This window comes from Girardinichthys multiradiatus, chromosome 19, assembly GCF_021462225.1.
Source record: "Girardinichthys multiradiatus isolate DD_20200921_A chromosome 19, DD_fGirMul_XY1, whole genome shotgun sequence".
Lineage (NCBI taxonomy): Eukaryota > Metazoa > Chordata > Actinopteri > Cyprinodontiformes > Goodeidae > Girardinichthys > Girardinichthys multiradiatus.
In genome coordinates, this window is record NC_061811.1 from 40,721,060 (window position 1) to 40,737,055 (window position 15,996).

A 15,996-nucleotide genomic window follows, 5' to 3' on the forward strand; every position below is an offset into this window, starting at 1 on the left:
ATCTCTTCTGTTCAGTGACTAATCCGCTAGCAGCTTCGACCTTCAGCAGAGAACATGGAGTATCAACAACAATGATAACGCTGCCTCCAACAGCTCCAGCAGAAACAACCGGCCAGTTGGCTGAGAAAGACAGGTCATCACAAAACGTTTCCCCGCCAAAATCCACAGGAGAAGTGGACCCCCCCGTTATACCCCCAAACCCAGACCCAAAATGACCCCCCCACCCCCACCCGTTGAACCCCCCTCACCCCAGACCCCAAGTCAGACTGCACAGAACTCTCCCATCTCCCCACTGAGCCTGCTTTTTGCTTTACTGGTTTCTGATAACATGTAAGGAGCTCAAAGGATCGGGACCCAAATGGCTCTGACATCTCCATTCAACACCCCTGTGGCCGAGGCCCTGCTACTAAACCAACATCTTCCAAAAGCTGCAGAGCCCCACCACCTCCTAATCTATCTCCTCCTAATCAGGACCTTCAAATCACTTCTCTGTGATGTCTGGGCCCCAGTGGTAACTCTATCAGAAATGATCATGTCCAGGAAAAGCTTGAGCCCCTAATAAGAGATAGTTGTAAAATCTCTGTGTTTATACGTGACAGAAAGAACAAAGCCAAAAGGATAAGAGACAGTAATAAACAATCAACAAAAGCCATACGCTGTCAGGTACAACCAGACACAGAGTTAATATCAGCAACTAAGTCATATAAACTGGCATTATTGAACATTAGATCTCTGTCAGGAAAATCATTTTTAATCAATGACTTCATTGCTGACCACGATCTTGATGTTATGTTTTTATGTTATGTTGTTATGTTACATGAATTTAATGAAGCTCCCATTTTGATAGAGTCGACACCTCCGAGCTACAATTTTCTTTGTGAGAGCAGACAGCAATGAAAAGATGGAGGGGTGGCCACTTTGTTTAAAGATTTATTAGAGTGTAAAAAAGTATTTCTGGGCAAATTTGACTCTTCTAAATATTTGGCTCTCCAGGTAAAGAGCCCAGTCCGAACCATGTTCTTGAATATTTACAGGCCTCCTAAGTCCAAAACAAACTTTTTTCAGTGACTTTAATGAGCTTTTAACTGTGATATGTGTTGATTATGACTGTTTAATTATTGTGGGAGACTTCAACATTCACATGGACAATCCTGAAGACAGAAGTGTGTTGGAATTATGAATCTGAAAATATTATTTAATATTTAATATTAATATTTTATCAAATAATATTTCGGTCTGTTAAGGGTTGTCCTGTGAATACCAGCCCAGTAAGGCGATGGTATTAGGACAAAATAGAAAGGTGTGAGACGAGCTCTGACATTATTGAACAGCATAAACTCTGCCCATATATGGAATGAATTCACTCAATTTCTTAAAATACAAACATTTATTAACAAAAATAAGTCAACTCAAAGTCAAACATATTTCAATCAACAAACTCTTTACTATGCTAAAACAATCCAACTAAACTACCAATCAGAATGAAAGAATAGGGACAACTAATAGGCTATATACAATATAAATAAGTTGATTAAAGATGATTGGAAATTATGACCAAAAGAGTGATGCAACATTACCATGCACTGTTTATGTCTGAGAACCAAGGATTATCTTGAAGAATCTGGAAATGAAATTAAGTTAGTCTTGGAACTAACTTAGGCAATAATCAGCAAATGTTTAGACAACCAATCACAATGCAAGATCAGATAAAATATTATTTTAATAAAATAATGTTTTAAATAATGATCTGCTGAATAAAACCGACCTTCTGGATGACCATTTCTCAATGGTGTCTAATTAGCTGCCTTTATTTATTGAAATAATATTTGAAGAAATATTATTAAGAGAGTATTTTGGAAAAGAGCCAAATCTTTCTGGAGAAATTGGGCTTAATGGTGTTTACTTAGTTATCAAATCTAGTAAATGATGTTCAGGGACTATTATTCACTAGCTTGAAAACTAACAACCTTTCTGTTGAATACTCTTTAGTTGCAAGCACGTGTTCTTACCGGTTAGCATTTGAGCTAACAAAAGAAGCTAATAGCTTAGCACCAGAATCAACACATACCTTTAAAGTAATAATAATCTTCTGTTTAAAATCACCCTTCAAGTAAAGTTTGTCTTAACTTTAAAAACACACAAAGAACACAACCTGAACAAGTGTGCTGCAGATAGCCTGCTAGCACCAAGATAGCTGAGTTCAACACAAACAAAACTTCATAAAATGAAAAACATTTAGATCATTTCATTCGAAATCTGTCTCTGCCCAAAACACTTAGCCTCATGAACCGTGGTGAGGAAAAGTTGTCCAAGGGCAAAGTTTGAAGAAAGTATCCACAGTCAACAAGCGGTTAGCTCGGTAGCTTCGCGGGGGTTTGAAGGTGCGTTCGCTCTGAACAAAAGGGTTAGCTGGGCGGCCCGTCCTGTCCGCTCCTACAGGGCTCAGAGAGAAAGTCAAGCAATGCTTGTACCTTAATTACCCCCGTTCATGAATGAAAATACCGGATACACAGAGTATTTCATTCGTACTTATCTTGCATATGATCGATGATCGTATGACACTCTTGGATCCAGTTTGAAGAGTTTATGTCTGTTTGCCAGCAAAGAAACATCAGCGCGCTGGACCTCCCCTGACCGGCCCCACTAGAGGCCGTGTGGAAAGAGGGCGGATGTACCAACAGCTGTGCTTTTATTTGGGTAGTGGCGTCACAGGACGTCCGCAGTTTTCCCGTTTCCTGGCTGTGCCAGAAGAAGGTTAATGCACTTTATTTTGAAAAGTTCCAGAAGAGTTTGTGCTGGAGTTTAATGTTGAAATCCATGGCTGTGGGTCCCAACAAGTGCAATAGATCTATGTGACACTCTTAGAAATTTTGGGTTGACTCAACATCTGAAACAGCAAACGCACAAACAGGGACATATTTTGGACTTGATCATCAATAAGGGTCTAAACATTTCCATGGTGTCTGTAACTGATGTTGCCCTATCTGATCACTTTTCTGTTATTTTTCAAGCATCATCTCCAATGACTCAGTTAGCCAAAGAGACATGATAAGAAAATACATCTTTAAGGACGATGCTGCTGAAACCTTTAACCAGATTTACTCTTCTACCTCCACTTTGCCCTGTAACACTGTAGATGAGCTGGTAGACAACTTTCATTCTAAAATCTCAGACATCATTGATTCAGTTGCTCCAATTCAAGTGAAGGGCACTTCTTGGAAGAAAAGGTCTCTGTGAAGAAGTGCTCCACCAGTCAGAAGTGGAAAAAAAAAGGAGCGGCAAAAGACTGGACTCCAGTTTCACTATATTATCTATAAAGAGAGACTATACAGATATAACTTACAACTGAAAAATGCGAGAGAATCTTTCTTCTCTTATATTGTCAGCAAAAAGATTAACAATGGTCGTGAATTATTTGCCATGGTCAACAGGCTAACAAACCCTCCTGCAACTGTAGCATCTGAACTCCACTCTACCAGGGCCTGCAATGAATTTGCTAACTTCTTCACTGAATAAACCCAAAAGATCAGAGGGGCAGTCAGCACATCCACATCAACTCCAGTACCAAAGTTGTCTCCAACTAAAACTGATTTTGACAAAATTTCCCTATTTTAACCAAATAAACTACAAAGAATTAGAAGAAATCGTACAGCAACTAAGCTCTTCTTCCTGCTGTCTTGATGTTTTACCCACAGCTTTCCTTAAGAAAGCTTTGCCTTGTCATAACGTCTGATTTAACACAAATAATAAACACGTCCCTTTTGTCAGGTGTTTTCCCCCACGCCCTGAAAACAGCAATTATCAAATGTCTATTAAAAAAAAGCTGTGTTTCAGCAGTTTAACAACTTCCTAACAATGAACAGCTGCTTTGATGTCTTCCAGTCAGGCTACCGTGCTCACCATAGTACAGAGACCGCTCTTGTCAAGGTGTTCAATGACAACCGTATAAATGCAGACTGTGGAAGAACCACAGTGCTGGTATTATTGGACCTTAGTGCAGCATTCGACACTGTTGATCACTCCATTTAATTAGAGTGCCTGGAAAACTGGGTCGGCCTTTCTGGTACAGCACTCAACTGGTTTAAATCCTACTTGAAGGACAGGGTCTTTTTTTGTGTCAGTAGGTAACTTTACATCAGAGACCACAAAAATCACATGTGGCGTTCCCCAAGGGTCCATCTTACGGCCCCTCCTATTCAATATCTATATGCTCCCCCTAACTCAGATGTTAATAAACAACAACATAAGTTATCATAACTATGCAGACGACACACAGCTATACGTTACGATGTCACCAGGTGACTATGAACCCATTCAAGGGCTGGGTAAATGCATAGAAGAAGTTAATGCTTGTATGTGCCAAAATTTTCTTCAGCTGAATCAAATCAAAACTGAAATAATAATTTAAAGGAAAAGCGTTTAAAAGTTAGCACAAGATCAACAAGATCGGCCTTCTATCACCTAAAAAACATCTCTAGGATTAAAGGACTAATGTCTAAGCAGGACCTTGAAAAACTAATGCATCTTTAGTAGAATTGATTACTGCAACGGTGTCTTCACAGGTCTGCCTAAAAAGTCGATCAGACAGCTGCAGTTGATCCAGAACGCTGCTGCCCAAGTCCTCACTAGAACTAAGAAAGTGGAGCACATCACCCCGGTTCTAAAGTCCTTACACTGGCTCCCTGTAGCTCAGAGAATAGAGTTTAAAATACTTCTTTTAGTCTGTAAATCACTGAATGGCTTAGCATCAAAATACAGTACAGACTTGTTGTCAGTATATCAACCACCCAGACATCTCAGGTCTTCTGGATCAAATCTACTCTGCATACACAGAACCAGAACCAAACATGGAGAAGCAGCTTTTAGCTCTTATGCTCCACTAATCTGGAATAAACTCCCAGAAAACTGTAAAAGTGCTAAAACCCTAAGTTGCTTTAAATCAAGATTTAAAACATATTTGTTTATAGTGGCCTTTGACTGTGCCATCTTAACATTATTAGTTAACTTTTCAGTCCTATTTTCCTTTCGTTTTCTTATCCATCATTTTATCATTATTTTTTTTATTTTATAATTTATTTTATAATTTTTTAATTATGAATTTTTTTATTCGCTTTAATTATTTGATCACCTTTATGCCACTGCAAGGTACTTTTCCTATTATGTCTCTTTTTCTTTTTTTTTCATGTACAGCACTTTGAATTATCTTGCTACTGTGCTATATAAATAAACTTGCCTTGCCTAAGAGGGACTGTTGGTTTAATATATTTTTGTACAAAGATAAAGACACATATATAGAGCGTTTGCGTTTATTTTGTGTAAGAGTGTTTATCTGTCAACTAAAGTTGGTGTTCCACACCATTCGCTAAAACAGTTGATAAAAGAATGACATTTGGCGTATCTTTGGTTAATAATTATCAATTATTAATGACAATTAATTGTAATTATTAAGTGCTGTTAGCCTAATAATCACAACCCAAGAGTGTATCTCTGACCTCTATTCATAGGAAATGATTTTTAGTTTGAACCTTATTACTTCTGAATTATGATATTAATTATAATTTTGATAAATATTTATACTATGGAATAAGCAGTATAGAAGATGAATGAATGATGAATGAATGAATAAATATTTATAATGAATAATCATAAATCCTTACCATCCTCATTTGGCCCTGAAAATGTTTGGTCCCTTTCTTTCCTCTTTTCACATTAACAGTTAAACTCATTATCATGGAATATTTCATTTTGGATTACCGTACTAGATATGGTATATTGTCATATTGAGCTCTGTAGTTTTGCCTCACCAACCTTCTTGACTTTTGAGAATTTTGTCTTTCCTGCTTTCATTGATAGGGGATTTTCAGAACCTTAATTGAACCGTATTCTGCTTCATTAACATCCCACTTCCCCTACTAAAACTGTTTCCAAGCATTTATGTCACTGTTTTTTAAATTTAATGTAATGAGATCTGCAGGGAGACAATGTGAATGGAGGCTGTGCAGAGAGCTGAAAATGACCTTAGGGCAGAAGAAAATCTCTTATGTTTGTTTGTTGTTCTGTTTTTGTTTTTTTTGTTTTTTTATTCTTGTGCTGGTCTAAAAGCTTTCCTTGCTTTTTCTTATCGTGCCTTGTTCTGTCCCTCTTATCAGACCCAACTATTGTCATTTTCAATTTCTGTCCATCGACACTGGTATTTTTTGTTTTTGTATTGCATTGCCGGGTTTCAGTCATGTGATTTTGATGATGCGTGAAGAGGGTGCGATTTCAGATGGAGGGGAGTAAATGCAGTACTGCCAAATGCAGTAAATATGGGCCTAAGGGTAAAATTGGACTTAAGTACTTTCACAGAACATTCCAGTAACAAACATCAATGCAACTTGTTACCTTTAATCTGTGCCTTACTGTTCTGTATTCACTTTGAGTTTAAGACCAAGCTGTACAGTTGAAGCTGTTTACCTGTTTAGCGTGTGTTCGTTTGCTTCACATGCTTTCCAGTTGTGCAGTCTGTTTAGTCATCTTTGAGAAAGAAGAGCTTAAAGATAGTTTTACCTAAGGACAGGTTATTTACATAGCCATGGCTTCTTCCTTCTTTTGGTCTCCTCCTGGCAGTTGGGCTTTCTGGGGTTTTTTTAATGTTTGTTTCCTCATACCACAGTGATAAAAGGTGACGAAAGAAAGAAGGTCTTTTATGTGGAAAATGTTTAGTATTACAATGCTAAGAAATAACAAGCTCATAAGAAACAAGGTCTTATTTAAGAGTTTACCAATGAAAAAAGGAGAATGTTTGAAGTGCTGAGTACAAACATTTGTGAATAAATAATTAATTAACTCAGGAACTAAAAATATACCACAGACGAATACATAGTAACTGCTGAAATACTGAATCAAAATGTTTTTACAATTCTGTTTTTTGTTTTAAAGGAGTTGATAGATTAACCTTTACAGAGTGGCTTTCATTTGAACAACATGGAACCAATTGCAATAAAGACTAGTATTTTAAAGAGCAGTGTTGAATGCTATTCCTTAACATCGTAACAATTTCTGCCAATGTTTAATTTCAAACATTTGCAGCTATTCTTCTATTAGGTTCATGTACTTGAACCACCTAGCTTAACAAGCAGAAAGGTTGATGCTTTCACACCAAACATTTAAATGTATCTGTCTTTAAAGAGAGAATATTCAGGTCAGTTTTAAAATAATCCTACTTGTAAAAATCATTTTATTCTACATTTAAGTGCTCTACTTTTTTATTTATAGATATATTTTTAAGTTTTAATCAGATGTTTTTACTGCTGACTTTATTAGACAAACCTAGCTATCATCGTTAATGTGACTAAAGATGTATCAGTGAGAGCAGCAAATAGTGCTAACCTTTAAAACAATGTTAGATTTTCAGAGTTGACCTCTCTGGTTCCTTTTGTCTTGTGCCATGTGTGTTTGTCATGCTAGGCTGTATAAATGTGTGTGGGTGTGTGTGTTTGTGTTTGAGGACACATATTTGTGTGTGGATGTTGCTTTGCTCGTATCAATGTGTCTGAGTCTCACCAGTCTTCTTCTGTCCTGTCCTGTGCTTTCTCTCTTGTTGTGTGTGCACTTGTTGTTTAGCTATCGGTAGTCAGCGGAGGAGGAGTCCCAGTGCCATTGCCTCTGAGATCTTCGAACCTCACCTGGGTAGCCACATTTTACAGGTAGGAATTGTTCATTGATTACAAATAGCTTTATTTATTGTTACACTATTTACACAGTGTGGTAAAAACACAAATCCTCTGAATTACACTTCAAATTAGATACCTATTAGGTTTTTACAGCCTTTTCAAAAATATGTTAGCACATTATAAACAACCATTGGAGTGGTTTTATTTTTACATGTAAATACTTATGTTTTATGTGTATTTGAAGGGCTACAGGGCTCTTTAAATGCACATTTAAGGGCACATTTCCTATAAAGAAAGATATAAGAAAGAAAAATATTTTGCTGTCAAACCACTACATTTTAGAAGCATGAACCTGTAGCACTCCTTGTAAAATCTAATATAATGTGTTTTATCATGCTGTATTATGTTAGGTATATTCATCTACTTTTCATAAAATCAATATGTTTTTGGCCACCTACAGGTGAAGTTTATAATGGGATGGTTGTATCACTGCTCCTGAGATAAATTCTATGCAACAACAAAAAATTTCACAAGCTCCTGGAGAACTGGAGTTCAAATTAATGTAATAAAAAAAGGGTGTTATGATCTGTTTCTACTTTTTCCATAATATTTCAGTGCTTCTATGCAAACCTGCAACGTCTGTTATTGCAGTACATGATTGCAGGGCCTTAATATAGTCTGACTCAATATAGTCAGACTATCATCATGCACAGTAAGTTATAGAAGTGTTTTATTAACCTAATAAAAACAGTTATTTGTAAGTAGTAGCAGCACCTCACAGTATTGAGACGTTTGAGGCTACATTTTCTATTACTTGTGAAGAACTCTAAATCATGCCTCTCTTAACCGTAAATCAATGGCCAAGGAGATGGCCCTTTTTGATCAATATAATGATTATAATGTACATTGCACAGGCACTCTGTTTCTCCATATTTTAGTCAGGAGGAACTTCTGCCTCATCAGAAGCAACGCTCTTTATCATCCACAAACTTCATGAAGTTATTAAAAGTTCTGAAGGATGTTTCTTATCTTTCAAATGTGCATATGCCTCATAACTTCTCTTAATTTTATTGAAACGTAACAGCACTTGTGCGATTTGCAAGTGTCTAGACCTACCTTAATAAAGTGGAAAAAATAAAAACATATAAGCCCATCTACATAAAAGTCCCTGTTGCATAAGAAACGTTTAATTTAAAGTGTGCAAGGAAATCTTAAATACAAATAAAAAGTAAAACATTGGCTTTTACCAGCATTGTCATAAAAGACTGATAATATGGGCTCATTTGAGTCAAATGTGAGACTGACTGTTAAAGTTTGGCCAAAATTTGGTATTGCAATAGGATGTTGATCACCAAATCAAAAGTTCTGCAGTAATTGTACAAGAAAACAGCTCCTTAGAGGTATAATTAGAAAGAAAAAGTCCAGATTGAATTTGACTTGAATCTTGTTAGGTTGATTTTAATTTTTCATCTACAGCTTTCGCATTTAAACACATTTTTATCTTACAATCATATAGTGTAAAAAGTCAAATTTATTTTTCATTCAAGGTTATATTTATGTCATATTTCTCTGCGATGAATAAGACCTTCATAAAATCTTTTATATTCAGTGTTTGGTTATTCTGTTCTTTTCAGTTTGAGCTTTGATGAAACCCCTATTTGCTTTATGTGCTGAGTGGTTGTGAGAGTGGCGTGCAATTATACATCATGGTGCTGGATTAACAAACAAACAATTATGCAGCCTAGGTATAAACAAGCCAATAAAACCTAGCCAAAAAGTCGAATGCAACTTAACATATTAAGCATTGTGTTAATATTTTACTGTTGTCAGTCTACATTGATGAGTCTTTTCAGAGAGATTCAAATCACCGGTGGCCACTCCAGCATCAAAGCAGACATGATCTGAAAGCTCCACCAGTACCACAACCTCACCAGACATGACCCACACAGATATTTTAAACTCTATCAACCAGGTGCTTACCAGGCTCAATGCCAAACTGGCCTTGGTAGAGGTTCTGCACAAGGAATTTCAGGCCCTGAGGCAATTGCTAGAGTACTACCAGAAACAGGTGGCAATGCTGATGGCGGAGAACAGGACGGTGAGGAAAAGTGTACAAAAACGCACTGAAGGGATAACGCTGCTCTCTAGCCAAACAGGAAAATGCTGAATATCCAAGCGAGGAGCATTTGGAACAACCGTTTTCGGCAGCTGAAGATCCCAATCAACGCTGTAAAGACCATCACGTTCCCCTGTGTGCATGGTCTGGGAGAGAAAAAACCCAACAGCTGTCAGCTGAGACCCATTGTAACAATATTCGGACATTTTAAACAGAAAGAACACTTCAAAAGCTGCGGTCGGGCACTGCATGGTACAAACTACAGTGTGAATGATCAGTTCCGAAAGGAGATCCTTGACTGCCGATTCATTCTTTTTCTGTGAGGAAGAAGCTCGTCAAGGAGGGAACTGTTGACAGGTTTTATGTAAATGAGCAACTGTTCCGGGATCAGGAGATTACTCTGTCGCTTTAATGAACACAGCTGCAGGTTGGGTTACACAAAAAACATTGATAGGTGAAGTTTATTAGCATTTAATAACTTTAAAGTAGACACACAACTCATTGTGATTTTGATTTTGATGTGTGCGTTTCGCCAAACACCTGGCTCTTGTATTTCTTTCACTTCCTCACAGACATGCACACTCTCTTTCACACAGGAAGACACTTCCACAATACAAACTTAGTTTAGACCTCATATTTAGTTACTGATATGAATCCAACACAGTTTGTCACATGGAATGCACATCAAAGTTCAACTGGAAAAACTTAAAACAGATATTGTCTTACTTCAGGAAACCCACATATCCAAATCTGAACTGAATTAAATAAGTTCACCACACCAGAATTGATATTTAGCTAACTAAAGTTTCTTCAGTTAGCTAAATATATAAAATGTAAATCTCTCTCAATGTTCTGGATGTTTTGGCCATACCAGATTAGTTGTTAAATGACTGCATTGTTAAAAATACCTTGAGGAATTGACATTTTATGCCCATTTAGATCTGGTGTCCATTGTAATGAACATGATAATAAAAAACAAATGAATACATTATCATCAAAAAGGTTTAAATGAGGCCAATTTATATTAGTTTTACACAAAAAGCACTTACCAATTAGCAATCAGTGGTTCTATTACAGAAGATTTTGTCAGGATGTATAAATGTCACACCTTATGTTGCAATAGTAAATTTTTAACAAAAGCTTTTGGAAACTTACAAAGCTTTTATCATTTTTTACTTTAAAAAAAAATATTTATTATTCTTTGAAGGTTCTTTAAATGTATCATACATCTACTGTGCAACGTAAGCTGATGAATGCAGTTCAGAGATTGTGTATCGATGTGTGGCTTACATATTAGTTTAGCATGAAGAGTATTAATTTAATACCAAGACACTGTTTTGGCTGAGTAACAATTTTTCATTTATTTCTGCATTTGTGGTGTAGATTGTTTTTTTTATTTATTGCCTGCTTGGTGCTGGGCGGTGCTGCTGCTGGGGGTTGGTGCGGTCCCCAGGTTGCCTGGGGGGGCTGAGTCCAGGTCTTAGTGTGGATGGCAGGATATGGTGGTGTGGTGGGTCGGGGGGGGCTCGGTGCCCTGGATCTCACCCTGTGCCACTTAATGACGACCTGCCTCTTTGCGGGGTTCTGTTGTCCAATGATCTTTGCTGCCTCTAAGTCCCCCTGGTGTAGCCTTAATTCAGTTACATGTCATTTTTTGGAACCATTGAATCAGTAAACTGTATAGTTTAACTTTATAGATTGCAAAATCTTTTCAAACGACCATAATTTTAAGTAAATAATTAAATGTAATTATGAAAGTATGATAAAGACTGGTAGTTTCTGGTGTGTGTGTGTGTGTGTGTGTGTGTGTGTGTGTGCAAAAATGAGAGAGAGAGTTTATGTGTGTTGGTGTGTTTTCCCTCTGTGTGCAGGCATTGCTCTTCCTTTTTAGTTACTGCTCTGAGTGTATGTCTATTCTGACAAGATACACACACCAAAATATATACAGCACTGGTCCATTAATATTTTCTGTGTTATAGAAAAAGTAAAGAGTTAATGGCAGCAGTAGCTCCTTAAGTGGCTTCATCTAGGGGAGAAACACAGCTAAACAGTTGAGCGCTGAAGCAGTTTTAAAATATATGCCATGAAAAATATATATAGTTAGTCGCACCAGTACCTTCTTTAGTTGTTTTGTGTCCAAGACAGCCTTTAAAAAGACAGTCAAGGCCATCATCAATGGAAACAGAAACTGTAGCTGGTAAGTGAGTGATAATATCCATTGTTAAATTAGTCCTGTACTAACATGGGCTGAAAGGCCACTCAGAGAGTGACAAGCAATTACTTCAAAACCCACAGAAAGACAGATTTGCAAATGCGCTCAGAGACAAAGGCCTATATTTTTGTAACATCTATGGTTTGATAGAACATAAATTGAAGTGTTTGACCACAATGACCATTGTTACATTTGGAGAAAATAAAAGGGAAGCTTGTAAGCCTAAGAACAACAACAATGTGCACACCAAGTCTCCTAAACGGAATATGACCTGAAGTATACCACCAAATTCCTTACAAAGTGGCATAAGAACAATAAAGTTGATGTTTTGGAGTTCCCATCACAAAACCCTGATTTTCGTCCAATAAAAAATATTTCGGCAGAGCTTAAAAGGTGTGTCCAAGCAAGGTACAAACCTGACTCAGATACAGGCATGTTGTCTGGTGGAATGGGCCAAAATAAAACAAACTAATGTGAGAAGCTTCTGGATACCAGAAAGCTTAAAAGAAATACTACCAAATAAGGAAATAAATGTCACCTTGAGAATTTTACATCGAAAAAAATTCTGTGAAATAGAACTTTTGCGACAATAGGTGTGCTGAAATATTTTAAAATGCCATACATCATGTTGAGAGCTTCAGAAATTTAAGATACTTTGATATTTCTAAAAGGGAATGTAGAGTTTAATTTTGATTGAAAATGTTTTGTTAACAATAATTATTGAAATAAAGTTTAGAGTTTTCTTCTCAAAATTATTTTCTTGTCCTCAGGGGCTGGTCTCAGGCAGGTTTTTCAACACGTCACTGCTTCAACACAACTGGTTTACAAATGGCTACAACTTAATTATATCAAAAAATTCTACAAAATCCTGCCAAACCCATGATAATGAGGATCAGGTGTGTTGAACCAGGAAAACATCTTAAACATACAGAACGCTGGACCTTGATGACTGGAACAGGACCTAAATTTGGAGAGAAAAAATTAACATTCATTGTCTTTGTACATCTGCCTATATAAATCCAGAATGCTTTCTTCATAAAATATGTGCCGTTTGCATGATAAATGCTAAAGATTTAAAAGCAGGTCACACTTGTTATTGTTTGATTTATCTGACCAACGTAAAAGAAACAGCCCGAGGATATGTCTGACCTGGAGCAGTTGGAATGTATGATATGCTTACAGATTCAAGCAGCAGCATCATTCCATTAGATCAGAGCTTGTTACTGGATGATCAGGGGTGATATATCAGTCCACACTAGTTTATTCATTGCCAATGGCAAAGAATGGGAAAGAAGCTGGAAACTAAAGAGGATTTTTCAAAAAATCAGACTGGTCAGGACTTCACACATTAGTGCTACAGCTGTATCTATTACACATCTTTATTGTTGCACATGTTCTTTATCTGTCCTGCTTCATTCTGACAGACAGCCAACATACAGAGGAAGAGTGTCATTGTGACAACCAGTTCTCTTCTTCATTCGCTCTACACATCATGTTGTCATGTGTGAGTGTTAACATGGAGCTGGAACAAGACAAGCTGCCACGCATCAGCTCACAATTTTGAGTGTAGCTGCCATGTTGAGCCTGTGCATGTGTGTGTGTGAGTGTTAACACCATGATCTGATCCTTCAGGTGGAGACATAAGACATCCCCTAACACCTTGTTTTAATCCCTGGAGTCGCTATGACAACCGTATGAGACCAACCCTGCGGCAGATTGAATCAGATGTGGCATTAGAAATGACAGAAAGAATGTGGAGCTTTCCAGACCTGGAAGAGCCGTGTGTAGGTCTCTGTGTGTGCTTTGTTTTGAGAATATGTCCATTTTAATTCTTCTTTTTTACCCTACCCACTTTCAGTACTGTTATTGAAAACATTATATATATATATATATATATATATATATATATATATATATAGAGAGAGAGAGAGAGAGAGAGAGAGAGAGAGAGAGCAAAAGTGCATAAAGTTTTTGCTTTCAAAAATAGAAGTGTTGATTGTTTATTTTCATCAGTCAACAACATGCAGGAAACTAACGAAAGAGAACTCTAAATCAAATCAATATTTGGTGTGACCAAATCAATTCTTCTAGGTCCACTTGCATACAGTTTTTGAAAGAACTCTGCTGGTAGGTTGTTCTAAACATGTTTGGAGAACTAACCACAGATCTTCTGTGGATGTAGGCTTTCTCACATCCTTCTGTCTCGTCATATAATCCCAGGCACACTCCATGATGCTGAGATTAGGGCTCTGTGGGGGCCCTACCATCAATTCCAGTAAATCTTGTTCTTTTTTACGCTAAAGATAGTTCTTAATGTTTTTGGCTGTATGTTTGGGTTCGTTCACTTGGCATTTTGTAAATTCCTAAAAAATAAACACTAATTTTTATTTCTGAAAGCATTCTTTGTTCACAGTTTTTTTCACACCTGCCTAAAACTTTTGTACACTACTGTATATATACCTATATCTATATAGGTATATATATCGGTCTATATCTATAGATAAATCTATATACTGCCAAAACGACAGCAAGTCGTCCACAAATTGGCCACACACACTGACGGAGCGGGGGCATTCAATTCTGACAAACATAGTTTGTAGAACTCATAGACCTTCTGCAGGGTGAATTGCTTGAGACCTCGAAGTGTCATGTAGCCTTTAGATTAGCTTAAGTACAATATGTAGAGAGCTTCATTGAATGGGTTTCCGTGGTCGAGCAGGTGCATCCAAGCAATGCATTACCAAGTGCAATGCAAAGCTTCAGATGCAGTAGTGTAAAGCACACCGCCACTGGACTCTAGAGCAGTGGAGGCACGTTCTCTGGAGTGACGAATCACGCTAAACCATCTGGCAATCAGATGGATGAGTCTGGGTTTGGTGATTGCCAGGAGAACGATACTAGTCTGGCTAGTGGTATTGCAAACTGCAAACCTACTAAGAAATGGCCATCCCCAACTGACAGCTGACATCAGGCAAGCTGCCAAGAGACCGCTTTCAAAGATGGTGGACCTGCAGAGTTCCACAGCTAAGGTTAGAGAATCTGTACATGGGACAACTATTAGTGATCTACTCGGATCCAAAAACCTTCCCCTATCTAACAAGCACTATTCTACACAAAGGGGATAAAAATGACTACCTAAAAATAATAATAAAAAGAAAATATATGCACACTTGGTGTCTATGAATATCAAACCAGCAGTTTTATGAACATAATGTGCAATTTGGGTTAACTTGGAAAGAGAAGCCCTCCTGGTTGCCTGATGTCTCAAACGCGGCGATCAGCTGGTAAATGGTGGGCTGCAACGTTAGCCACTAGCTGCTGATTGCCCCAAATCTCGGACAAAGGGTCATAAAACTCTGATGTGGGAACTCAGTGGAAAAACTCCAGTAATAAAACTGGGACATAGGAGTGGTCAGGCCACGAGGCCCAGACCGCAGCTGCTTTGAATAGAAAAACATTAAAAGTCCAACTTCTAACTCCTGGCTGATTTGGGGTCAGCCAGACAAAATACACACACCTTGCTGATCGCATCCACGCTGCGCTATTCAGCACACTTGCACAGCAAATCAAACACTCAGCATAAAACCCTTAAATCAGTATTGCATGCAACAAGTTGAAACCTGGATTAACTACTGGTGATTCTAAATCACCTTAAACTATTCCTCATCGTGCCAAGTCCTATAAATGCACCCATCCAATTTAATATAAAAAAGAACGAAATTACTTTGACGTTGATTTATTCTCTCCACCAGTTGAGGATGGGTAGGTCTGAAGAAGAATGGCGGAGGGGGGGGGGGGGGGGGGGGGGGCATATCAACTCAAAAAAAAATTCTCATCCGTCCAAAAGTGGAAAATATGATTAACCGTTGCAGTCGACTGAATCAACAAGGGGTGTGCTTTGAAAAAAAACCTCTGTGGGTTTCCACCTGCGGGGTCTTGGATTGGTTAGGAATTTTCTGACCTTCTTGTATCAGACAGAATCCCGCTTTCAAGCTCTTCCAGGAATGGTCGTG

At 37.7% G+C, this 15,996-nt stretch overlaps 1 protein-coding gene across 2 annotated transcripts in view; it reads left to right on the forward strand.

Moving 5' to 3' along the window:
- The window catches only part of LOC124855164 (neuronal PAS domain-containing protein 3), a 613,876-nt gene that overhangs the window by 323,776 nt on the left and 274,104 nt on the right, over positions 1-15,996 (forward strand). For both annotated transcript variants that reach the window (XM_047344770.1, XM_047344771.1), the window contains exon 4: positions 7,606-7,688. In XM_047344770.1, the coding sequence (XP_047200726.1) occupies positions 7,606-7,688 (83 nt within the window). The remainder of the gene's footprint in view (positions 1-7,605; positions 7,689-15,996) is intronic.